The sequence below is a fragment of the Calidris pugnax genome, unplaced genomic scaffold (assembly GCF_001431845.1).
Source record: "Calidris pugnax isolate Ruff unplaced genomic scaffold, ASM143184v1 scaffold294, whole genome shotgun sequence".
Classification (NCBI taxonomy): domain Eukaryota; kingdom Metazoa; phylum Chordata; class Aves; order Charadriiformes; family Scolopacidae; genus Calidris; species Calidris pugnax.
In genome coordinates this window covers 680,447-702,449 of record NW_015094505.1, presented here as the reverse complement: position 1 = coordinate 702,449, position 22,003 = coordinate 680,447, and the positions used below count along the sequence as shown (strand labels likewise).

Genomic DNA, 22,003 nt, shown 5'->3' with positions numbered 1-22,003 from the left:
CAGGGCCCATTGCTGGCTCATGGGCATCCTGTTGTCCACCAGGACTCCCAGGTCTTTCTCCTCAGAGGTGCTCTCCACCTTTGCATCGTTCTCTCCTGGTCTGAGGGCTGCCCTCTCCATCCTTATCAGCTGGCAGTTGAAAACCACTGTGAAGAATTCATTGTCAGAGAAACAGAATGGCAGTGATGGGCAAGGACATTCCTTGCTTTCCCACTCAGGCTGTCAGCATCACCTCCTTGGGTCCAGCCTCAACTCTAGCTCCATTGGCTTTTCCAGATTTTTATAAATACATCAAAAGTCAGCACTCATCAGCTCTGTGCCGTCTTGTCCCAGAGCTCTGATGCAGCAGGTTTAAAATAAACAAAAAGAAAAAATACTTTTAAAAACTTAACGCTGGGCTGCAGGATGTATTGCTACTGGAATTTTTGGAGGCCCAAAGTATAAATTGGTTCAAAGGGGGATCAGGCAGACCCGTAGAGGGTTTAAGTCTTGTGAGGAGAGGCTGAGGGAGCTGGGGGTGTTCAGCCTGCAGAAAAGGAGGCTGAGGGGAGACCTTCTCGCTCTCTCCAACTCCCTGAAAGGAGGGTGTAGCCAGGGGGGGTCGATCTCTTCTCCCAAGGAACAGGGGATGGGACAAGAGGAAACGGCCTCAAGTTGCCCCAGGGGAGGTTCCGATTGGATATTGGGAACAATTTTGACACAGAAAGGGTTATGAAGCCTTGGAATGGGCTGCCCAGGGAAGTGGCTGAGGCACCATCCCTGGAGGGATTTAACAGCCGGGTTGACATAGTGCTTAGAGACATGGGGTAGTGATGGGTTTTGTCAGGTTGATGGATGGACTAGATGATCTTAAAGGTCCTTTCCAACCCAGACAATTCTATGATTCTATGACTCTTAACAGTGACAGTCTCAGTGCTACTGAAGCCAAGCGGTTCTTCAGCAGCTGGTTGCTGAAGAGATTGAAGGTTGATCAGAGAATGTGCTAAAGAGGAGTGTCCTGTTAGTTATGTTTCTTATGCTCTTTCCCCAGGTATCCGTTCTTGGTGTGAACAGGGACAGGATACTTCAATAGGTGGTCTCTTGTTTGTCTGACTGCAGCGTCCATAGCTTTGTGCATCCTAAGAAATGTTGGGTTGTTTGTCAGAATGTGTGAGCTGTTCTGCCGGGGGAATTTGGACAGGACCTGGAACGTACAGGGCAAGCGCGGTGCTTCCAACCAGAGTGAGTGGTCTTACTGCGGACCCTTGGGCCTGCAGAAAGGTCTGCGTATCTGTTCAACGTATTCATCAATGACCTGGACAAGGGCACAGAATGTATCCTCAGCAAGTTCACTAACGATATCAAACTGGGAGGACTGGCCAACACTGCAGAGGGCTGTGCCACCATCCAGCGTGGCCTGGACAGGCTGGAGAGCTGGGCAGAGGAGAAGCTCATGAGGGTCAACAAGGGCAAATGTAGGGTCCTGCACCTGGGGAAGAAGAACCCCAGGCACCAGTATCAGTCAGGGGTGGACCTGCTGGAAAGCACTTCTGAGGAGAAGGATCTGGGGGTCCTGGTGGACAGTAAACTCTCCATGAGCCAGCAATGGGCCCTTGTAGCCAAGAGGCCAATGGGATCCTGGGCTGCAGAGGGAAGAGTGTGGCCAGGAGGTGGAGGAAGGTCATTCTCCCCCTCTGCTCTGCACTGGGGAGGCCACAACTGGAATCCTGCGTCCAGTGCTGGGCTCCCCAGTTCAAGAGAGACAGGGAACTGCTGGAGAGAGTCCAGCGTAGGGCAACAGAGATGATGGAGGGCTTGGAGCATCTCCCTGATGAGGAAAGGCTGAGAGAGCTGGGGCTCTTGAGCCTGGAGAAGAGAAGGCTGAGGGGAGACCTTATCAATGCTGACAAGTGTCTAAAGGGTGGGTTGGAGGAGGATGGAGCCGGACTCTTTCCAGTGGTTCCCAGTGACAGGACGAGGGGCAACGGGCACAAGCTGGACCATGGGAAGTTCCACTGGGATGTGAGGAAGAACTTGTTTGGGGTGAGGGTGGCAGAGCCCTGGCAGAGGCTGCCCAGGGAGGGTGTGGAGTCCCCTTCTCTGGAGATCTTCAAGCCCCGCCTGGATGCTCCTGAGTGATGTGCTCTGGGCAGCCCTGCTTTGGCAGGGGAGTTGGACTGGATGGTCTCTAGAGGTCCCTTCCAACTCTGACAGTTCTGTGATTCCATGTTCCTGGTGGACTTAATCTGCAGAATACTTGTTCTCTTGAAGACTGTTTTGTTGGTCAATGTTGTCACCGTTGCGTTTGTCAGAGCCTTGTCTTGCATTGGAATGCTTTTGTGCCCAATGCATGAAAGCAACGTTAAGGTACACGCTATCAAAACTAGATGCTTTTGGTCTATTTGTAGAGCACGTGAGCAGCATGGCAAGTTTGTAGATTAATTGTTGCTTGCATTATCCTCTGGGAGATGATGCCCAAATGGATTTCTGATGCTCCAGGATGGTTCCCAGGGTCTCTTTCTACAAAGTAAAGACTAGGCCAGCTGAAAGCGGCACGTACTGTAGGAGCATCACCTCTGTGGTTCATTGCAGTGTCTGAAGGTGAATTTGAGGAGTATGTTAGTGCAGTTGTTACCCATACCTACAAATATACTTCCCTTATTCATCTGGGTGGCTTCACCTCTCTGCTGCTTATTGTTGTAAGGTCTGCTGTCTGGCTGGAAACCTGGGTGGGGGACATCTTTGAGAAGGAGGCATTTTTTGTATCTGAGCAGCAGAAAAATGTATGTATCATCTTGAGAGGGATCTCACCTGCTTCAAATCCTTAGGAGTTCTCTTTCCGATGTCTTTATTTCTTCCCTTTGTTCTTCTTTCTGTTAGCCATCCCAAAACAGATATTAGATCCCATATTGCTCTGGAATTGTCTTATTCTAGAAGATTTGTCTCCTCTCTAACTAAAGAATGTGAATGGAATCGCCAGAGTATTTAGTGGTGGATATTGGTGAGCATCTTTGAAGATTACATCTTCTGTAGTTTCTGTTTGTGACTCTGGGAACAGTGCTGATCTGCCACTATGGAACAGAACACATTGCTGTGTTTTAGATAAGATAAGGAGGCAATGACTTTGATCTCCAGCTATAGGGTATGATTCCCTGAACTCCTGCTTAAATGAGTTTCAGAATTTGGGTACATTCTCTGTCCAAACATGTCCTGTTTAGTTCTGAGTAAACCATTTGTGAGACTTGGTTATCCTTTCAGAGGGAAGGATATAAAGAAAGAATTAATCGGACATCACCAGTGAAATTATTTCAGGCTTCCTCCTTCATCAATACAGATGAGTTATGCCCACAGTAAGTCACAATAGACAGGAATGCCGAATCTTCTGCTTCAGGGCTTAAAACAGTGCCAAAATTAAAATTAGAGTGACTCGAATAGGGAGAAATAGGTTGAGTCAACTTCTTTTGACTCTAGTGCCTTCCTTGTAGTGTCTACTTACAGCCTGTTTTGGGGGCGTGAGCCTGCTTCAGGTCTTATTCTGCCTCACCAGTTGTAGACTCCAGCTTCTTCTCCCTTTCCCTCTTCAAGTTTGTCAACCATTATCTCTTTTGGGGGGGGTATAATTAATTTTTAGCCAATGTTGATGCAAATGCTTACTTGCCTCATCTCAAAACCTTGCCCTTTCTGTCTTAGGATATAGTCTCAAGTGTGAGAAGCTGGGCTGTAGCTCCGTCCCTCTGATGTTAACCATCAGCATCGCACCGTCCTGTGCCCCACAGAGTCACCCTGGTCTCCTCTGACTCTGCACCTCACACTCGTGTCTCCTTTGCGGCTTGTTCTTCCTCTAATGATCACCTTTAACATCATGGATTTTACCACCTTTCTTCCTCCTTAGTTCTAACTTACGTGTATCCCAATCTGTGTCTGAATATTAGCCCGTGTGGTTTTGGGGCTATTCGGTAGCTGTCGTTATACTATAACGTGGTTTATATCTGTCCTCTGACAAAAATTCATGCATCTTGTCATCTTGTATCTTGTTCAAGGCACAGGCTGCAGAGCTGTAGAGGAGTTCTTTCTGTCTCTGTGTTGAAGAGAAAAGATATTTTCAAAATAAAGTATGTGTCAGCTCCATGAGAACAGCTCAGGAGAAAGGACAGAGCGGATTATTTGAGTCTGGTGAGATATGGGGGAAGGCAGGGAGAGGGGGCATTACGTACCACAGAACAGCTGTGAAGCCTCCCGAACTGGTACTCGAATCATTTCTGATACCCCGCTGTGTCATTTAGCGTTAGCAAGTCTGTTGGCCGTGCTGTGGTGAGGTGTGTGGAGGCTGTGGAGCTCCCAAAGCTCTGCTGTACCCAGCTGCTGTGTCCCGCTGCTGCTGTTTGGCTTCAGAGTTTTGTAACCACACGAGGAGAAGTGAGTGCTCTGCTGGGATGCTGGTTATGGCTAGCAGTATTACTGGGCCTTGATTTACTCTGACAGCGTGCAGGAGAGTGGACCATTCATGTGCTGTGTTCGTCTACTTTTCATTAACTTGCAAGTCTCCCTCTCATTTCCAGTTGTCATCTTCTAAATGGATTCCAGTGAATTTTCGGGATCTTTGGACCCCCTGTCCTTGCCTGACAAACCACTTATTGGTGACCTCCCCTCTGACATGGAGTTTGGAGAAGATCTCCTGGGCTCCCAAACAGCTTCTACCCAGGAAGTTTCAGTTCTTCAGCCCCCTGACTGGGATCAATCCAAGCAGATGACTGCACATGGGAACTTGGACCTTCTAGTGAAAGCAGACAGCCTGTCTGAACTAAACAAATCGAATGACCTCGTTCTAGATAAACCTGGTGTCTTGGATATGCTGGAGAAACCTAACGTCTTAGATGACTTGGATAAAACTGCTAACCTGATGGAGCTAGATAAAACGGAGGGTCTGGATGGGCTGTATAAGGCGCATCCTTCCCAGGACGTGGAGGATGGACCAGCGGACTCCTCTGCCCTCTCTAGAGAAGCCCTTGTTCCAGAAGCGTGGAAAGAAGGGGAAGATGCATCAAAAAATGATTCTGGGGACCTGAAGGAAGATGGTGCTGCTGCTATTCCTGCACTGTCTGATGACAACGCCCCTGAATCGCCCCGACACCCCGTTCCTGACCCTGGGGACCTCAGCAGTGCCTCAGCCACGGAAGAGATCACCGCACAACCCTCAAGTCCTCCAATGGCTCCCCCACAGCTCAACCTTAAACAGACAAAGAAGACGAGGTTGAAGGCACCGAGGAAAAGCTCACCCATGCAGAGGGAAGGGCTGGCAGGGGAAGCCGAGGTGGAACTGAGCCTGGACAACAGTACTGCAGTTTTGCCCCCTGGGCCCAGAGAGGAAAACCAGGCAGAGGAAGGGGATGATAGTGGGAACAACTCAATTAAAGAAAGTAGTGTACTGACAGCACAGGAAGCCTCACCGCCAGCAGGTAGGTTGTTATCTCTGCAGAACTTGGCTTCCTTTTGCTCAGGAGATCATCCTGCTGTCCATTGCAGAAGCTGGAGTCTGTTTTGTGCTCCAGCTTTTCCCATCCTCCCCTGCTATGGAAATTGCCAATGCTACTGATGGGCTAGATTTGGGGAAAGCGTCTTGCTTACAGGGAATAACACTCTGGAAGCTGCTCCCTTGGTGCATACAAGCTCTTGCATTGGCTTTCATAGCTTTAACTTTGACTTTTGGTGCTTGTGTCAGCTAGGAGCTTCCCTGGTAAAGCTGTGGTTGCACATCAGCTTAGCTCACATTCTTCATCACTGGAGTCTTTGCTGGAATTGAGGGTCACCAGGAGAAAGTGCTTCCACTAGGCAAAGTCCCTCTGCCCAGGCTGGCCATCCTCAGGAGATGCTCAGCCTTGGTCAGAAGCAGTTGGCAGGCAACTGCCCAGCGTGCCTCCCCCATGCAGGGAGGTCTCCCTCCCCCTTACATCCCAGGCTGCATGTGTGGATCTCTAACTACAGGTGATGGGTTTAGGAGTTTTCCTGGGTCTGATCACGGCCAGGGCTGTCTGAGGCTTCACGTGCAGACTGTCCCAAAGGGTGGCTGCATTTGAAGAACACTTGTCTTCTGTTGGAGAAAAGCAAGATTTTAGATGCAAGCTTCTTCTGTGCTTCTATTCCAGGAGAAGGCCTGTCTGGGAAGGGGAGTGAGCTGCCAGCTGAGAAGGTGAGGAGAATGCAGTCAAGGCTGTATGCTGTGGGAGCACAGAGGGTGGCTGGCTGTTGTCAGACTCCATGAGGGACACCGGCTGTCTCGTCACCCCTTTGGGAAGGAATTTGCACGTCTCCTGGGACAGAGTGATCCCTGTGCACTGCCACTGGGCTGTAATGTGGCTTCACTGCTACCCTCAGCTGGGATGGCATTCTCCCCTTTCCCCCCATCTTGCCAACTCTGGTCAGGTATCCATGGAATTACAGACATTTTTCAGCCTAGTTATTGGGAAAGCAAATGCCAGAAGTTGGAGCTCCACCATGATCGGGGGTATTTATCCATGGTTATCCTAGCAGATGGTTAGCATAAGTATTTTCTGAATGTCTTCTAGGAGCAGAAAAGAAGTGAACGAGCCAGAAGATCAGAAACTGCTAGGCCTGAAACTGTGAACTCCTCTGAGAGCAGTGAGTAACTAGGGCTGGCCAATGCCCAGTTTCAGCCCGAGGGCAGGGCCCTCGTGGGCAGGGGGTTCATGGTGTGAGTACGGTGGGAGCGCTGAAGCTTCTGTGCAGACTTTCCTCCTACACAGGACAGGTCCCTTCACCCCTTGAGTTTTCATCCTGGAGTACTTGCCTTGCTTTCTCAGGGCACTTACGTCGAAAAGAGGGTTGTAGTATTTTTACAGTGGTGTGTGGTCACCAAGCAGCAAGTAATAGGATGAGACTCTGGGGTTGTTCCCAGGAAATCCATCTCCTCAGCCAGGGACTTTCTTCCTTGGTCTCCCTGGCAGCAGGCTGGCTGAAGAACGGTTGCATTTTGGGGGTTTTCCTGCAGAAGTACATGAAGCCTCTGTTCTTTGAGATGTTGAGTGTCACCCTGCTATTCCCTAGTGTTTGTGTGTTGCTCCTTCATGGCCTGCCTGTGCTGGAGGCTGGTGATCCAGCTTCTTCTCTTTAAGGTCTACCAGTTCTTGGAGGGATTTCTGCTGTAAATGTTTGCACTTTCAGCTTTTGCTTAACCTTGGCAAATCATGACTTCCTAGAGAAGCCTACTTAAGCCCAGTTTGCTTAAAGACCTCCTGACTCATCTCCAGTTCCAACAGTGTATCTTTTAAGGGTCCCTTTATCATTCCACCCAGGCAGGTACAAGGCATGCAGAGGGACTCCAGAAAGGTGACCCCAGAAAGCCCCAGCATGTGTCTTGTGGCAGAGGTTTCTGTCTCAGTTCCTAATGTGGGATTTCTGTGCATCTTTCTCTGCTGCTTTGCAGTTCCAGTCTCTGATGAAGACTCTGATGCAATGGTGGATGATCCCAATGATGAGGATTTTGTTCCTTTCCGTACCCGACGCTCAACTCGCATGTCTTTACGCGCTCAGATGGCTCAGCGAGCTGCCCGCTCTACTGTCACCAAGATGACTTGTGCCAACTGCCGGACCCCGCTGCAGAAGGGCCAGACCGCCTACCAGCGTAAAGGGCTCCCTCAGCTCTTCTGCTCCAGCTCCTGTCTCACCGCCTTCTCAAAAAAACCACCCGGCAAGAAGATATGCACCTTCTGTAAAAAGTGTGTGTCCATTCCCCTGTCCTCAATGCTCCTGCGCTTGTGACCCCATTCACCTGCCCCACAGCCCTGATGGCCAGTCACCGTCCCTGTGTCCCTCGAGCTTCCTATGCACCCACATCACTCCTGCCCGCTGCCAGCTGCTGCCCCGTGTCTTCCTTCACACACCACACATCTCATGCTCCCTACACCCCCTTCACGTTATCATGCCTGTCCCCAGGCTCAATGCCCCATATCCCCACCTCCTTTCAAAACAACTTCCCATGTTCGGTCTCCAGGCACCACCCCTCTGGGCTGGGACAGAAGCTGCTGTGAGACAGTTCTTGCCACCCTTTTGGGACAACAGAAAGTCCCATTGGATGACATTGCAGCGTGCCATCCTGGCCCTTTGGGGCAGGACTGGTGTGTCCCTGCCCTAACGCATGCCCTCCTGATCCCCAGGGAGATCTGGAACACCAAGGACTCTGTGGTTGCCCAAATCGGTTCAAGCGGCTCTTTCCATGAGTTCTGCACCTCCGTCTGCCTCTCCCTCTACGAGGCCCAGCAGCACAGACCACCACCTCAGTCCGCAGATGCCTCGGACATCACCCGCTGCAGCGTCTGCCACAAACCTGGCGAGGTAAATAAATCCCTTGTGCTTCCCGTGTCCTGGATGAGGTGCTTGTGACCTGTAGCACTTGGCCCTTCCCGAGACGATCAGAGGGCATTTGCTGGGCTCTCCGGTGGCACGAGGCGCTGAGCTGGCTTGGGCTCACTCCCAGGTCCTGCCTTGTTGCTGTGAAGCAGCCCTTATTCCAGCTGAAAAAAAATTAGGCTTCTGTTTCTCCCTGCCCTGAAGCTCAGCATTTCCTGCCACCCCACTCTCCGAATTGCTCGGCTGACTTCTGGTGAGGGAGGCCAGCCCGAGTCCACACCAGCTTCCAGTGCAGCATTTGCCCGAGTGTTAGTGTCACAGCCTGCTATCCCAAGGGTGGCACTGGTGCACGCGTGGCAGGAGGAGGCACGTGGTGGTTAGAGGGAGAGTGATGGCCATGATGTCTTTGCAGATCCAGCACGAGGTCAGCAATGGGAACGTGGTTCACCGCATCTGCAGCGACGCCTGCTTCACCAAGTTCCGGGCCACCAAGGGGCTGAAAACCAACTGCTGTGACAACTGCGGACTTTACATCTACAACAAGGGCTTGCCCCTGGAGTACCTCTTCCACGAAGGCCAGCAAAAACGCTTCTGCAACTCCGCCTGTCTCAACAGTTACAAGAAGGTGTGTGGAGTCGGCTGCATGGGGTGGGAGGTCTCCGTGGGCACGCAGCTCCTTTGCCCGGTGTGGCACGGGGCACTTTGTGCAGTAGCAGGTGACTTGAATCCCCTTGGCCTGTTATTGCTGACAAAACATTTAAGAGATTGCTGTGGAAAAGCTTTGAAGCAGGCAAATAGAATTTATTTATTTATTCTGCGTGGGGGTCCATCTTGGACCTGAGCACGGGTCAGGCACTCCCTGAGCTGGACTGTGCAGCAGCTCTGGTGTTTGCAGTTAGCATGGGCCTGGCTTCCTTTGGATGTCTCCTCAAACCTTGGCTGGGTGTGTTCCTCTGACACCTGAGCAGGCTTCGCTTAACTGTCTTGATGGGATTGCCAGGCTCTGTGTTCCTGCCAGGGGGCCCTTGGAATGAGCCAGTGAGGTGCTGAAGGCAACCTTTTTTGCTACCACCACCTGAACCTGCAGACTGTGAGCCTGGCTCTGGCACCAGGCGTTCCTGCAGAAGACCTGCCCTGTGGTGGATACGGTAGTGGGGTGGAAGAGGAGGGTCGGACCTCGCTGGCTGTGACGGTCTCCCCAGCAGCTCTGTTCTGCTCTGTGTTTGCAGAAGAACACTCGGGTCTACCCGTGCATGTGGTGCAAGACACTGTGTAAGAACTTCGACATGCTGCCTAATGTGGACCGCAGCGGCAAGATGGGCCTCTTCTGCTCCATTTGCTGCACTACCTCCCACAAAGTGAAGCAGTCAGGCTTGGTTGGTAAGAGCACATACGCGCAGGGAATCAGTTGCCTCTCCATTCTAACTTCTTCCTTGGTACTCTTTATTGTTTGTGGATGAGACCGGAAAGAAGGCATGTTGTTTGCCTGGGGAGGAGTCCAGTGAGACACGTGGAGGGAGATTTGGAGAGGGAGGAACCCTTGCAGCATGTAGACATCTTTATACTGAGGGGTAGTGTACATTGCTGTATTTGAGAATGCAGAAAGTAGTTCTGTGCTGGCATCACCTTTCCCATTACAGAGAGTACCAGGATGTCCAGGAATGGGTATGGTCTCTGGTGCAAGTACTGCAGCCTGTTTTGTCCAAATTCCTGTAAAGCCAGGGTCACTTCTTTGAGCCGCTCTGCTCTTCATCCGTGTTTAACGTTTTTGTCCTAGCAGAACCTGGTGCTCTTAGTTTCCTGGTGTTCTTGTCCCTTGTTTTTTGATAATAGCTTGACAGACTGAGGATGAGTGAGTAGCTTGGGTGCCGTCCTCGGAATCCACATTTCTGTCCTAGCAGAACCTGGTTCTCTTAGTCTTGTCCCTTGTTTTTTGATAATAGCTTGACAGACTGAGGATGAGTGAGTAGCTTGCGTGCCATCCTCAGAATCCGGTCCCACGTCCTGTGCTGCTGCCCTCACCAATTCCTGTCTGTTTCATCAGGTCCCCCTAGACCCTGCAGCTTCTGCAGAAAGAGTTTATCTGAACCCTGCTATTACAACAAGACAGACCGGGTTGTCTACCAGTTCTGCAGCCCCAGCTGCTGGACCAAATTCCAGGTACTGAAATATCCTTCGTGCTGGGCTTGGCCGTAGAGCTCATGCCTTGTTCCACACTTTAGCAGAGCCTCCACCTTCCTCAAGCGCCTCAGGGAGGGTCCATAAGAAAGTCTTTGCTGGAGCACAAAAGTTTTAGTGGCTGTAGTTGCCAATATCTCTGTCTTGGCTCTGTTTCCCCCTTCCTTGGTTGGGATAAGATGGCTGTAATTCACTCCTGGCTATAGGTTCTGCCCAGCAGGACTGCAGCGCAGAGCTGTGCTGTGTGAGTGATTGGGGATGGAGTGGCCTTACGAGGGCACGAGCAAAAGCACAAGCAAGCTAGTAAAACACAGTGGGCACCTGCTGGTGGGATGGAAAGGGGCAGAGCTGCCCCCTGAGCCAGGTGTTGCCAAGGAACATAAGTCTTCTAGGATGTGCTTTCTAAAAATCTACAGCCGGCAGGCCTGGATACCTCATGTTTAATAACTCTTAAACGTTTGACCGGTGTTTTTTAATTTCCTGATGTTAAGTTTCAGCATATGAGAAATGTTTTTGGCATTCAAAGGCAACCGGAAGAGTATTAGTTTTGTACAGGTGTCAAAGAACAAAGCAGCAACCAAGAAGACCTGGGAATCTTAGGCCAGGACATACCTTGGGCAGTTGACAAAACTTACAGAATCTAAAGGTAGATTAGCTGGCAGTTGCAGCATTTGGTTTTGGGGTTTGGGTTTTTTCTTGTGGTTTTTATGTTGGGGGTGTTTTGATTTTGTTTTGGGGTTTTTGTCTGTGTGTGCTTGTTGCTTTATCTTTTCTTTTTTTTTTTTTTCAATAAATCCTTGATGTAATACTTCACTGAGATAACAAATGGTGTTGATAGGGTAAGAGCTGCAGAGTTTTTACAGTTGTAGACTTCATAAGACTCGAATCAGAATAGTTTGGGTTGGAAGGGACCCTTAAAGGGCATCTGGTCCAAGCCCCTGTCATTTGCAGGGACATCCTCAACGAGACCAGGTTGCTCAGAGCCTCGTCCAACCTGGGCTTGAATGTTTCCGGGGATGGGGGATCTACCACCTCCCTGGGCAACCTGGGCCAATGTCTCACCACCCTCAGTGTAAAAAATTTCTTCCTGAGATCTAGTCTAAATCTACCGTCTTTTAGTTTAAAAGCATTATCCCCCATCCTATTGCCACAGGCCCTGCTAAAAAGTTTGTCCCCATCTTTCTTATAAGCCCCCTTTAGGGACTGGAAGGGGGTCTAAGGTCTCCCTGGAGCCTTCTCTTCTCCAGGCTGAACCCCCCAACTCTCTCAGCCCCCCCTCCCAGCAGAGGGGCTCCAGCCTTCCCAGCATCTCCATGGCCTCCTCTGGCCCCACTCCAACAGCTCCATGTCCTTCTGCTGTTGGTGGCCCCAGAGCTGGAGGCAGCACTGGGGAGGTGTCTCCCCAGAGCGGAGCAGAGGGGCAGAATCCCCTCCTGGCCCTGCTGGCCATGCTGCTGGGGATGCAGCCCAAGGTGCGGGGGGTTTCTGGGCTGTCAGTGTGCATTGCCAGCTCATGTCCAGCTTTTCATCCACTGGTATGCCCAAGTCCTCCTCCACCGGGCTGCTCTCCATCCCTTCATCCCCCAGCATGGATTGATACTGGGGGTTGCCGCAACCCAGGTGCAAGACCCTGCTCTTGGCCTTGTTGAACCTCATGAGGTTCACACAGACCCACTTCTTGAGCCTCCACAGGTCCCTCTGGATGGCATCCCATCCCTCAGCCATGTCAACCACACCACTTGCCTTGGTGTCGTCTGCAAACTTGCAGAGGGTGACCTTGATCCCACTGTCTATGTGACTGATGAAGATATTAAACAGTGCTGGTCTGATATGGACCCCTGGGGACACCACTTATCACCAGTCTCCATCTGGACACTGAGTCGTTGACCACTACCATCTGGATGTGACCATCCAGCCAATTCCTCATCCACTGAACAGTCTACCCATCAAACCCATATCTCTCCACTTTAGAGAGCAGAATGGGGAGAGACCATGGACCATTACAGAATTCCAGACATATGACATCTGTAGGTCCTCCCTTGTCCACTGATGTAGTGACTCCATCATAGAAGGCCACCAGCTTGGTCAGGTGGGACTTATCCTTGGTGAGGCCACGCTGGCCACCTCAAATCACCTTCCTGTCCTCCGTGTGCCTTAGCAGAGCTTCTAGGAGGAGCTGTTCCTTGATTTTCCCAGGTACAGAGGTGAGACTGAAAGGTTGGTAGTTGGCAGGGTCCTCCTTTCTACCCTTTTTAAACATGGGCGCAATGTTTCCCTTTTTCCAGTCACCAGGGCCTTCACCTAATTCTCCCAACTCGAATTACTGCCATGTAAAGTCAGGATTGTGACATAGTAGTAAACCCAGGGATAACGTGGATTAGGAACCGTCTTGCTGGCAGATCTCAGAATGCACTTGTCAAAGAAAAGCCACTGAAGAGACTGTTTCAAGGTGGCTTCTTGGGGATCGGTATTAAGCCCAAGGAGTTCAACGTCTTCGTCAGTCACCTGGCAATAAAGTCCAGGTTAGCATGATAAAATTTTGCAGATGAAACAAAAACTGGTGAAGTGCTAACTCATGCTGAGATCAGGGCAGTCATAGAAAGCAAAGCCGTTGGATTGCTGGACAAGACTTGTCCCTCCTAACGTGTGCTTAGATGTAGTTCAGTGCGAGATCCTGTATCAGCCTTACTCAAGTAGCGTGGGGATCTAAGTCCTGGGAAAGACAGGATTTTGAAAAGGCCCTGGGATTACAGCAGATAAGATATTCAGTAGGAGCATCTCAGTTTACAGCCACAGATGGAAAGATTAATTAAGTTATTGTGAGTACAAGCAGGGGAACAGGGAGTTAAAAGTTTGGGGGCTAGGGAGCAAAAGAGCTACCTAGAATGTTGCACAGATAGGGAGGATGTTCATCTGATGTCTGTGTTATTTTCGATGTTGAAGAAAAATTGGAAGTATGCTGAAAAAAGGCAGAAAAATTACATTTGGGCTTAAAAAATGCATGTACTGAGGCGCTCGCAGAGCACCTTATCTGAGGTTATCAGAAAGAAAACGAGGAGGATGACTTTATTAATAAATACATCCTTGTGCGCAAGACAGCAAGTGCCGAGCGGCTGTTTAATCCGGCAGAGGAAGGTGGAATGAGAATGGCTGCTTGAATTCTGAAATTGCATTGCTTTGAAAATAGAAACCAGGCACCTGCGCTTTAAGATCTTTGAGAGAAATTCTCAGAAGAGGTAGCGGAGCTCCCATTTCTTAATACGTTTTCAAATCCAGAGGGGTGGCAGCTTGAAAGCTTGCTCTCCTGAGCAGAGCTGGACCCGGTACACTGGGAGTACAAGGGAGATTGCTCAAGAATCTGCTCTCCGGGAGGTTGAGATGGGACCGACTGTGAGTCGCTGCCGGTGGCAGCCGGCGCAGGTCTGGGCAGGGGGGGATGGACTGCTATGGAGGGTGGAGGAGGCAGGAGGTGGTGGCAGCGCGACGCAGGTGCTCGCTGCCCTCCCTGCGCCTCTCCCTCCACGAGCTGTCTCTGTCTCCTGCAGCGCACCAGCCCGGAAGGTGGGATCCACCTCAACTGCCATTACTGCCACAATCTTTTCAGCGGGAAGCCGGAGATCCTAGACTGGCAGGTGAGGACTTTCCCCAGGGGGATGTAGAGGCGAGGACCACGGGGCTCCCTCCTCTCCCTGCTCAAAGCAAGAGCTCCCGGGCCAGTGCTGTGAGAGCCTTGACTGCAGGGGTGAGCCTGGAGCCCGTGCACCGAGCACCGCACAGGCTGCAGAGCTGTAGAGGAGTTCTTTCTGTCTCTGTGTTGAAGAGAAAAGATATTTTCAAAATAAAGTATGTGTCAGCTCCATGAGAACAGCTCAGGAGAAAGGACAGAGCGGATTATTTGAGTCTGGTGAGATATGGGGGAAGGCAGGGAGAGGGGGCATTACGTACCACAGAACAGCTGTGAAGCCTCCCGAACTGGTACTCGAATCATTTCTGATACCCCGCTGTGTCATTTAGCGTTAGCAAGTCTGTTGGCCGTGCTGTGGTGAGGTGTGTGGAGGCTGTGGAGCTCCCAAAGCTCTGCTGTACCCAGCTGCTGTGTCCCGCTGCTGCTGTTTGGCTTCAGAGTTTTGTAACCACACGAGGAGAAGTGAGTGCTCTGCTGGGATGCTGGTTATGGCTAGCAGTATTACTGGGCCTTGATTTACTCTGACAGCGTGCAGGAGAGTGGACCATTCATGTGCTGTGTTCGTCTACTTTTCATTAACTTGCAAGTCTCCCTCTCATTTCCAGTTGTCATCTTCTAAATGGATTCCAGTGAATTTTCGGGATCTTTGGACCCCCTGTCCTTGCCTGACAAACCACTTATTGGTGACCTCCCCTCTGACATGGAGTTTGGAGAAGATCTCCTGGGCTCCCAAACAGCTTCTACCCAGGAAGTTTCAGTTCTTCAGCCCCCTGACTGGGATCAATCCAAGCAGATGACTGCACATGGGAACTTGGACCTTCTAGTGAAAGCAGACAGCCTGTCTGAACTAAACAAATCGAATGACCTCGTTCTAGATAAACCTGGTGTCTTGGATATGCTGGAGAAACCTAACGTCTTAGATGACTTGGATAAAACTGCTAACCTGATGGAGCTAGATAAAACGGAGGGTCTGGATGGGCTGTATAAGGCGCATCCTTCCCAGGACGTGGAGGATGGACCAGCGGACTCCTCTGCCCTCTCTAGAGAAGCCCTTGTTCCAGAAGCGTGGAAAGAAGGGGAAGATGCATCAAAAAATGATTCTGGGGACCTGAAGGAAGATGGTGCTGCTGCTATTCCTGCACTGTCTGATGACAACGCCCCTGAATCGCCCCGACACCCCGTTCCTGACCCTGGGGACCTCAGCAGTGCCTCAGCCACGGAAGAGATCACCGCACAACCCTCAAGTCCTCCAATGGCTCCCCCACAGCTCAACCTTAAACAGACAAAGAAGACGAGGTTGAAGGCACCGAGGAAAAGCTCACCCATGCAGAGGGAAGGGCTGGCAGGGGAAGCCGAGGTGGAACTGAGCCTGGACAACAGTGCTGCAGTTTTGCCCCCTGGGCCCAGAGAGGAAAACCAGGCAGAGGAAGGGGATGATAGTGGGAACAACTCAATTAAAGAAAGTAGTGTACTGACAGCACAGGAAGCCTCACCGCCAGCAGGTAGGTTGTTATCTCTGCAGAACTTGGCTTCCTTTTGCTCAGGAGATCATCCTGCTGTCCATTGCAGAAGCTGGAGTCTGTTTTGTGCTCCAGTTTTTCCCATCCTCCCCTGCTATGGAAATTGCCAATGCTACTGATGGGCTAGATTTGGGGAAAGCGTCTTGCTTACAGGGAATAACACTCTGGAAGCTGCTCCCTTGGTGCATACAAGCTCTTGCATTGGCTTTCATAGCTTTAACTTTGACTTTTGGTGCTTGTGTCAGCTAGGAGCTTCCCTGGTAAAGCTGTGGTTGCACATCAGCTTAGCTCACATTCTTCATCACTGGAGTCTTTGCTGGAATTGAGGGTCACCAGGAGAAAGTGCTTCCACTAGGCAAAGTCCCTCTGCCCAGGCTGGCCATCCTCAGGAGATGCTCAGCCTTGGTCAGAAGCAGTTGGCAGGCAACTGCCCAGCGTGCCTCCCCCATGCAGGGAGGTCTCCCTCCCCCTTACATCCCAGGCTGCATGTGTGGATCTCTAACTACAGGTGATGGGTTTAGGAGTTTTCCTGGGTCTGATCACGGCCAGGGCTGTCTGAGGCTTCACGTGCAGACTGTCCCAAAGGGTGGCTGCATTTGAAGAACACTTGTCTTCTGTTGGAGAAAAGCAAGATTTTAGATGCAAGCTTCTTCTGTGCTTCTATTCCAGGAGAAGGCCTGTCTGGGAAGGGGAGTGAGCTGCCAGCTGAGAAGGTGAGGAGAATGCAGTCAAGGCTGTATGCTGTGGGAGCACAGAGGGTGGCTGGCTGTTGTCAGACTCCATGAGGGACACCGGCTGTCTCGTCACCCCTTTGGGAAGGAATTTGCACGTCTCCTGGGACAGAGTGATCCCTGTGCACTGCCACTGGGCTGTAATGTGGCTTCACTGCTACCCTCAGCTGGGATGGCATTCTCCCCTTTCCCCCCATCTTGCCAACTCTGGTCAGGTATCCATGGAATTACAGACATTTTTCAGCCTAGTTATTGGGAAAGCAAATGCCAGAAGTTGGAGCTCCACCATGATCGGGGGTATTTATCCATGGTTATCCTAGCAGATGGTTAGCATAAGTATTTTCTGAATGTCTTCTAGGAGCAGAAAAGAAGTGAACGAGCCAGAAGATCAGAAACTGCTAGGCCTGAAACTGTGAACTCCTCTGAGAGCAGTGAGTAACTAGGGCTGGCCAATGCCCAGTTTCAGCCCGAGGGCAGGGCCCTCGTGGGCAGGGGGTTCATGGTGTGAGTACGGTGGGAGCGCTGAAGCTTCTGTGCAGACTTTCCTCCTACACAGGACAGGTCCCTTCACCCCTTGAGTTTTCATCCTGGAGTACTTGCCTTGCTTTCTCAGGGCACTTACGTCGAAAAGAGGGTTGTAGTATTTTTACAGTGGTGTGTGGTCACCAAGCAGCAAGTAATAGGATGAGACTCTGGGGTTGTTCCCAGGAAATCCATCTCCTCAGCCAGGGACTTTCTTCCTTGGTCTCCCTGGCAGCAGGCTGGCTGAAGAACGGTTGCATTTTGGGGGTTTTCCTGCAGAAGTACATGAAGCCTCTGTTCTTTGAGATGTTGAGTGTCACCCTGCTATTCCCTAGTGTTTGTGTGTTGCTCCTTCATGGCCTGCCTGTGCTGGAGGCTGGTGATCCAGCTTCTTCTCTTTAAGGTCTACCAGTTCTTGGAGGGATTTCTGCTGTAAATGTTTGCACTTTCAGCTTTTGCTTAACCTTGGCAAATCATGACTTCCTAGAGAAGCCTACTTAAGCCCAGTTTGCTTAAAGACCTCCTGACTCATCTCCAGTTCCAACAGTGTATCTTTTAAGGGTCCCTTTATCATTCCACCCAGGCAGGTACAAGGCATGCAGAGGGACTCCAGAAAGGTGACCCCAGAAAGCCCCAGCATGTGTCTTGTGGCAGAGGTTTCTGTCTCAGTTCCTAATGTGGGATTTCTGTGCATCTTTCTCTGCTGCTTTGCAGTTCCAGTCTCTGATGAAGACTCTGATGCAATGGTGGATGATCCCAATGATGAGGATTTTGTTCCTTTCCGTACCCGACGCTCAACTCGCATGTCTTTACGCGCTCAGATGGCTCAGCGAGCTGCCCGCTCCACTGTCACCAAGATGACTTGTGCCAACTGCCGGACCCCGCTGCAGAAGGGCCAGACCGCCTACCAGCGTAAAGGGCTCCCTCAGCTCTTCTGCTCCAGCTCCTGTCTCACCGCCTTCTCAAAAAAACCACCCGGCAAGAAGATATGCACCTTCTGTAAAAAGTGTGTGTCCATTCCCCTGTCCTCAATGCTCCTGCGCTTGTGACCCCATTCACCTGCCCCACAGCCCTGATGGCCAGTCACCGTCCCTGTGTCCCTCGAGCTTCCTATGCACCCACATCACTCCTGCCCGCTGCCAGCTGCTGCCCCGTGTCTTCCTTCACACACCACACATCTCATGCTCCCTACACCCCCTTCACGTTATCATGCCTGTCCCCAGGCTCAATGCCCCATATCCCCACCTCCTTTCAAAACAACTTCCCATGTTCGGTCTCCAGGCACCACCCCTCTGGGCTGGGACAGAAGCTGCTGTGAGACAGTTCTTGCCACCCTTTTGGGACAACAGAAAGTCCCATTGGATGACATTGCAGCGTGCCATCCTGGCCCTTTGGGGCAGGACTGGTGTGTCCCTGCCCTAACGCATGCCCTCCTGATCCCCAGGGAGATCTGGAACACCAAGGACTCTGTGGTTGCCCAAATCGGTTCAAGCGGCTCTTTCCATGAGTTCTGCACCTCCGTCTGCCTCTCCCTCTACGAGGCCCAGCAGCACAGACCACCACCTCAGTCCGCAGATGCCTCGGACATCACCCGCTGCAGCGTCTGCCACAAACCTGGCGAGGTAAATAAATCCCTTGTGCTTCCCGTGTCCTGGATGAGGTGCTTGTGACCTGTAGCACTTGGCCCTTCCCGAGACGATCAGAGGGCATTTGCTGGGCTCTCCGGTGGCACGAGGCGCTGAGCTGGCTTGGGCTCACTCCCAGGTCCTGCCTTGTTGCTGTGAAGCAGCCCTTATTCCAGCTGAAAAAAAATTAGGCTTCTGTTTCTCCCTGCCCTGAAGCTCAGCATTTCCTGCCACCCCACTCTCCGAATTGCTCGGCTGACTTCTGGTGAGGGAGGCCAGCCCGAGTCCACACCAGCTTCCAGTGCAGCATTTGCCCGAGTGTTAGTGTCACAGCCTGCTATCCCAAGGGTGGCACTGGTGCACGCGTGGCAGGAGGAGGCACGTGGTGGTTAGAGGGAGAGTGATGGCCATGATGTCTTTGCAGATCCAGCACGAGGTCAGCAATGGGAACGTGGTTCACCGCATCTGCAGCGACGCCTGCTTCACCAAGTTCCGGGCCACCAAGGGGCTGAAAACCAACTGCTGTGACAACTGCGGACTTTACATCTACAACAAGGGCTTGCCCCTGGAGTACCTCTTCCACGAAGGCCAGCAAAAACGCTTCTGCAACTCCGCCTGTCTCAACAGTTACAAGAAGGTGTGTGGAGTCGGCTGCATGGGGTGGGAGGTCTCCGTGGGCACGCAGCTCCTTTGCCCGGTGTGGCACGGGGCACTTTGTGCAGTAGCAGGTGACTTGAATCCCCTTGGCCTGTTATTGCTGACAAAACATTTAAGAGATTGCTGTGGAAAAGCTTTGAAGCAGGCAAATAGAATTTATTTATTTATTCTGCGTGGGGGTCCATCTTGGACCTGAGCACGGGTCAGGCACTCCCTGAGCTGGACTGTGCAGCAGCTCTGGTGTTTGCAGTTAGCATGGGCCTGGCTTCCTTTGGATGTCTCCTCAAACCTTGGCTGGGTGTGTTCCTCTGACACCTGAGCAGGCTTCGCTTAACTGTCTTGATGGGATTGCCAGGCTCTGTGTTCCTGCCAGGGGGCCCTTGGAATGAGCCAGTGAGGTGCTGAAGGCAACCTTTTTTGCTACCACCACCTGAACCTGCAGACTGTGAGCCTGGCTCTGGCACCAGGCGTTCCTGCAGAAGACCTGCCCTGTGGTGGATACGGTAGTGGGGTGGAAGAGGAGGGTCGGACCTCGCTGGCTGTGACGGTCTCCCCAGCAGCTCTGTTCTGCTCTGTGTTTGCAGAAGAACACTCGGGTCTACCCGTGCATGTGGTGCAAGACACTGTGTAAGAACTTCGACATGCTGCCTAATGTGGACCGCAGCGGCAAGATGGGCCTCTTCTGCTCCATTTGCTGCACTACCTCCCACAAAGTGAAGCAGTCAGGCTTGGTTGGTAAGAGCACATACGCGCAGGGAATCAGTTGCCTCTCCATTCTAACTTCTTCCTTGCTACTATTTATTGTTTGTGGATGAGACTGGAAAGAAGGCATGTTGTTTGCCTGGGGAGGAGTCCAGTGAGACACGTGGAGGGAGATTTGGAGAGGGAGGAACCCTTGCAGCATGTAGACATCTTTATACTGAGGGGTAGTGTACATTGCTGTATTTGAGAATGCAGAAAGTAGTTCTGTGCTGGCATCACCCTTCCCATTACAGAGAGTACCAGGATGTCCAGGAATGGGTATGGTCTCTGGTGCAAGTACTGCAGCCTGTTTTGTCCAAATTCCTGTAAAGCCAGGGTCACTTCTTTGAGCCGCTCTGCTCTTCATCTGTGTTTAACATTTCTGTCCTAGCAGAACCTGGTTCTCTTAGTCTTGTCCCTTGTTTTTTGATAATAGCTTGACAGACTGAGGATGAGTGAGTAGCTTGCGTGCCATCCTCAGAATCCGGTCCCACGTCCTGTGCTGCTGCCCTCACCAATTCCTGTCTGTTTCATCAGGTCCCCCTAGACCCTGCAGCTTCTGCAGAAAGAGTTTATCTGAACCCTGCTATTACAACAAGACAGACCGGGTTGTCTACCAGTTCTGCAGCCCCAGCTGCTGGACCAAATTCCAGGTACTGAAATATCCTTCGTGCTGGGCTTGGCCGTAGAGCTCATGCCTCGTTCCACACTTTAGCAGAGCCTCCACCTTCCTCAAGCGCCTCAGGGAGGGTCCATAAGAAAGTCTTTGCTGGAGCACAAAAGTTTTAGTGACTGTAGTTGCCAATATCTCTGTCTTGGCTCTGTTTCCCCCTTCCTTGGTTGGGATAAGATGGCTGTAATTCACTCCTGGCTATAGGTTCTGCCCAGCAGGACTGCAGCACAGAGCTGTGCTGTGTGAGTGATTGGGGATGGAGTGGCCTTACGAGGGCACGAGCAAAAGCACAAGCAAGCTAGTAAAACACAGTGGGCACCTGCTGGTGGGATGGAAAGGGGCAGAGCTGCCCCCTGAGCCAGGTGTTGCCAAGGAGCATAAATCTTCTAGGATGTGCTTTCTAAAAATCTACAGCCAGCAGGCCTGGATACCTCATGTTTAATAACGCTCAAACGTTTGATCAGTGTTTTTTAATTTCCTGATGTTAAGTTTCAGCATATGAGAAATGTTTGTGGCATTCAAAGGCAACCGGAAGAGTATTAGTTTTGTACAGGTGTCAAAGAACAAAGCAGCAACCAAGAAGACCTGGGAATCTTAGGCCAGGACATACCTTGGGCAGTTGACAAAACTTACAGAATCTAAAGGTAGATTAGCTGGCAGTTGCAGCATTTGGTTTTGGGGTTTGGGTTTTTTCTTGTGGTTTTTATGTTGGGGGTGTTTTGATTTTGTTTTGGGGTTTTTGTCTGTGTGTGCTTGTTGCTTTATCTTTTCTTTTTTTTTTTTTTTTCAATAAATCCTTGATGTAATACTTCACTGAGATAACAAATGGTGTTGATAGGGTAAGAGCTGCAGAGTTTTTACAGTTGTAGACTTCATAAGACTCGAATCAGAATAGTTTGGGTTGGAAGGGACCCTTAAAGGGCATCTGGTCCAAGCCCCTGTCATTTGCAGGGACATCCTCAACGAGACCAGGTTGCTCAGAGCCTCGTCCAACCTGGGCTTGAATGTTTCCGGGGATGGGGGATCTACCACCTCCCTGGGCAACCTGGGCCAATGTCTCACCACCCTCAGTGTAAAAAATTTCTTCCTGAGATCTAGTCTAAATCTACCGTCTTTTAGTTTAAAAGCATTATCCCCCATCCTATTGCCACAGGCCCTGCTAAAAAGTTTGTCCCCATCTTTCTTATAAGCCCCCTTTAGGGACTGGAAGGGGGTCTAAGGTCTCCCTGGAGCCTTCTCTTCTCCAGGCTGAACCCCCCAACTCTCTCAGCCCCCCCTCCCAGCAGAGGGGCTCCAGCCTTCCCAGCATCTCCATGGCCTCCTCTGGC

General features: G+C 51.2%; 2 protein-coding genes across 3 annotated transcripts in view; both read left to right on the top strand.

Annotated features, from left to right (window-relative positions):
- Window positions 1-2,140: 2,140 nt before the first annotated feature.
- On the top strand, window positions 2,141-14,541 carry LOC106900854 (zinc finger MYM-type protein 3-like). Its single transcript, XM_014963065.1, has 10 exons — window positions 2,141-5,435; window positions 6,123-6,166; window positions 6,543-6,615; window positions 7,421-7,712; window positions 8,151-8,328; window positions 8,756-8,968; window positions 9,573-9,723; window positions 10,388-10,503; window positions 14,067-14,153; window positions 14,536-14,541. Exons 1-10 carry the CDS (start codon window positions 4,553-4,555, stop codon window positions 14,539-14,541), a joined length of 2,043 nt encoding a protein of 680 aa, XP_014818551.1. The 5' UTR covers window positions 2,141-4,552.
- Window positions 14,311-22,003, top strand: part of ZMYM3 (zinc finger, MYM-type 3) — a 25,691-nt gene continuing 17,998 nt past the window's right edge. The window contains exons 1-8 of one of the 2 annotated variants that reach the window (XM_014963097.1): window positions 14,311-15,708; window positions 16,396-16,439; window positions 16,816-16,888; window positions 17,694-17,985; window positions 18,424-18,601; window positions 19,029-19,241; window positions 19,846-19,996; window positions 20,540-20,655. In XM_014963097.1, the coding sequence (XP_014818583.1) occupies window positions 14,826-15,708; window positions 16,396-16,439; window positions 16,816-16,888; window positions 17,694-17,985; window positions 18,424-18,601; window positions 19,029-19,241; window positions 19,846-19,996; window positions 20,540-20,655 (1,950 nt within the window). In that variant the 5' untranslated portion in view covers window positions 14,311-14,825. The remainder of the gene's footprint in view (window positions 15,709-16,395; window positions 16,440-16,815; window positions 16,889-17,693; window positions 17,986-18,423; window positions 18,602-19,028; window positions 19,242-19,845; window positions 19,997-20,539; window positions 20,656-22,003) is intronic. The other variant, XM_014963096.1, reaches the window with a different exon arrangement.

What these genes read in the sequence shown, in the direction of transcription:
- LOC106900854 (XM_014963065.1), top strand. Translation starts at nt 4,553, where the DNA reads ATGGATTCCAGTGAATTTTCGGGATCTTTGGACCCCCTGTCCTTGCCT. An exon ending in TGTGAACTCCTCTGAGAGCA is followed by an intron (nt 6,616 to 7,420) that starts GTGAGTAACTAG and finishes GCTGCTTTGCAG; the next exon opens with TTCCAGTCTCTGATGAAGAC. An exon ending in TCTGCCACAAACCTGGCGAG is followed by an intron (nt 8,329 to 8,755) that starts GTAAATAAATCC and finishes ATGTCTTTGCAG; the next exon opens with ATCCAGCACGAGGTCAGCAA.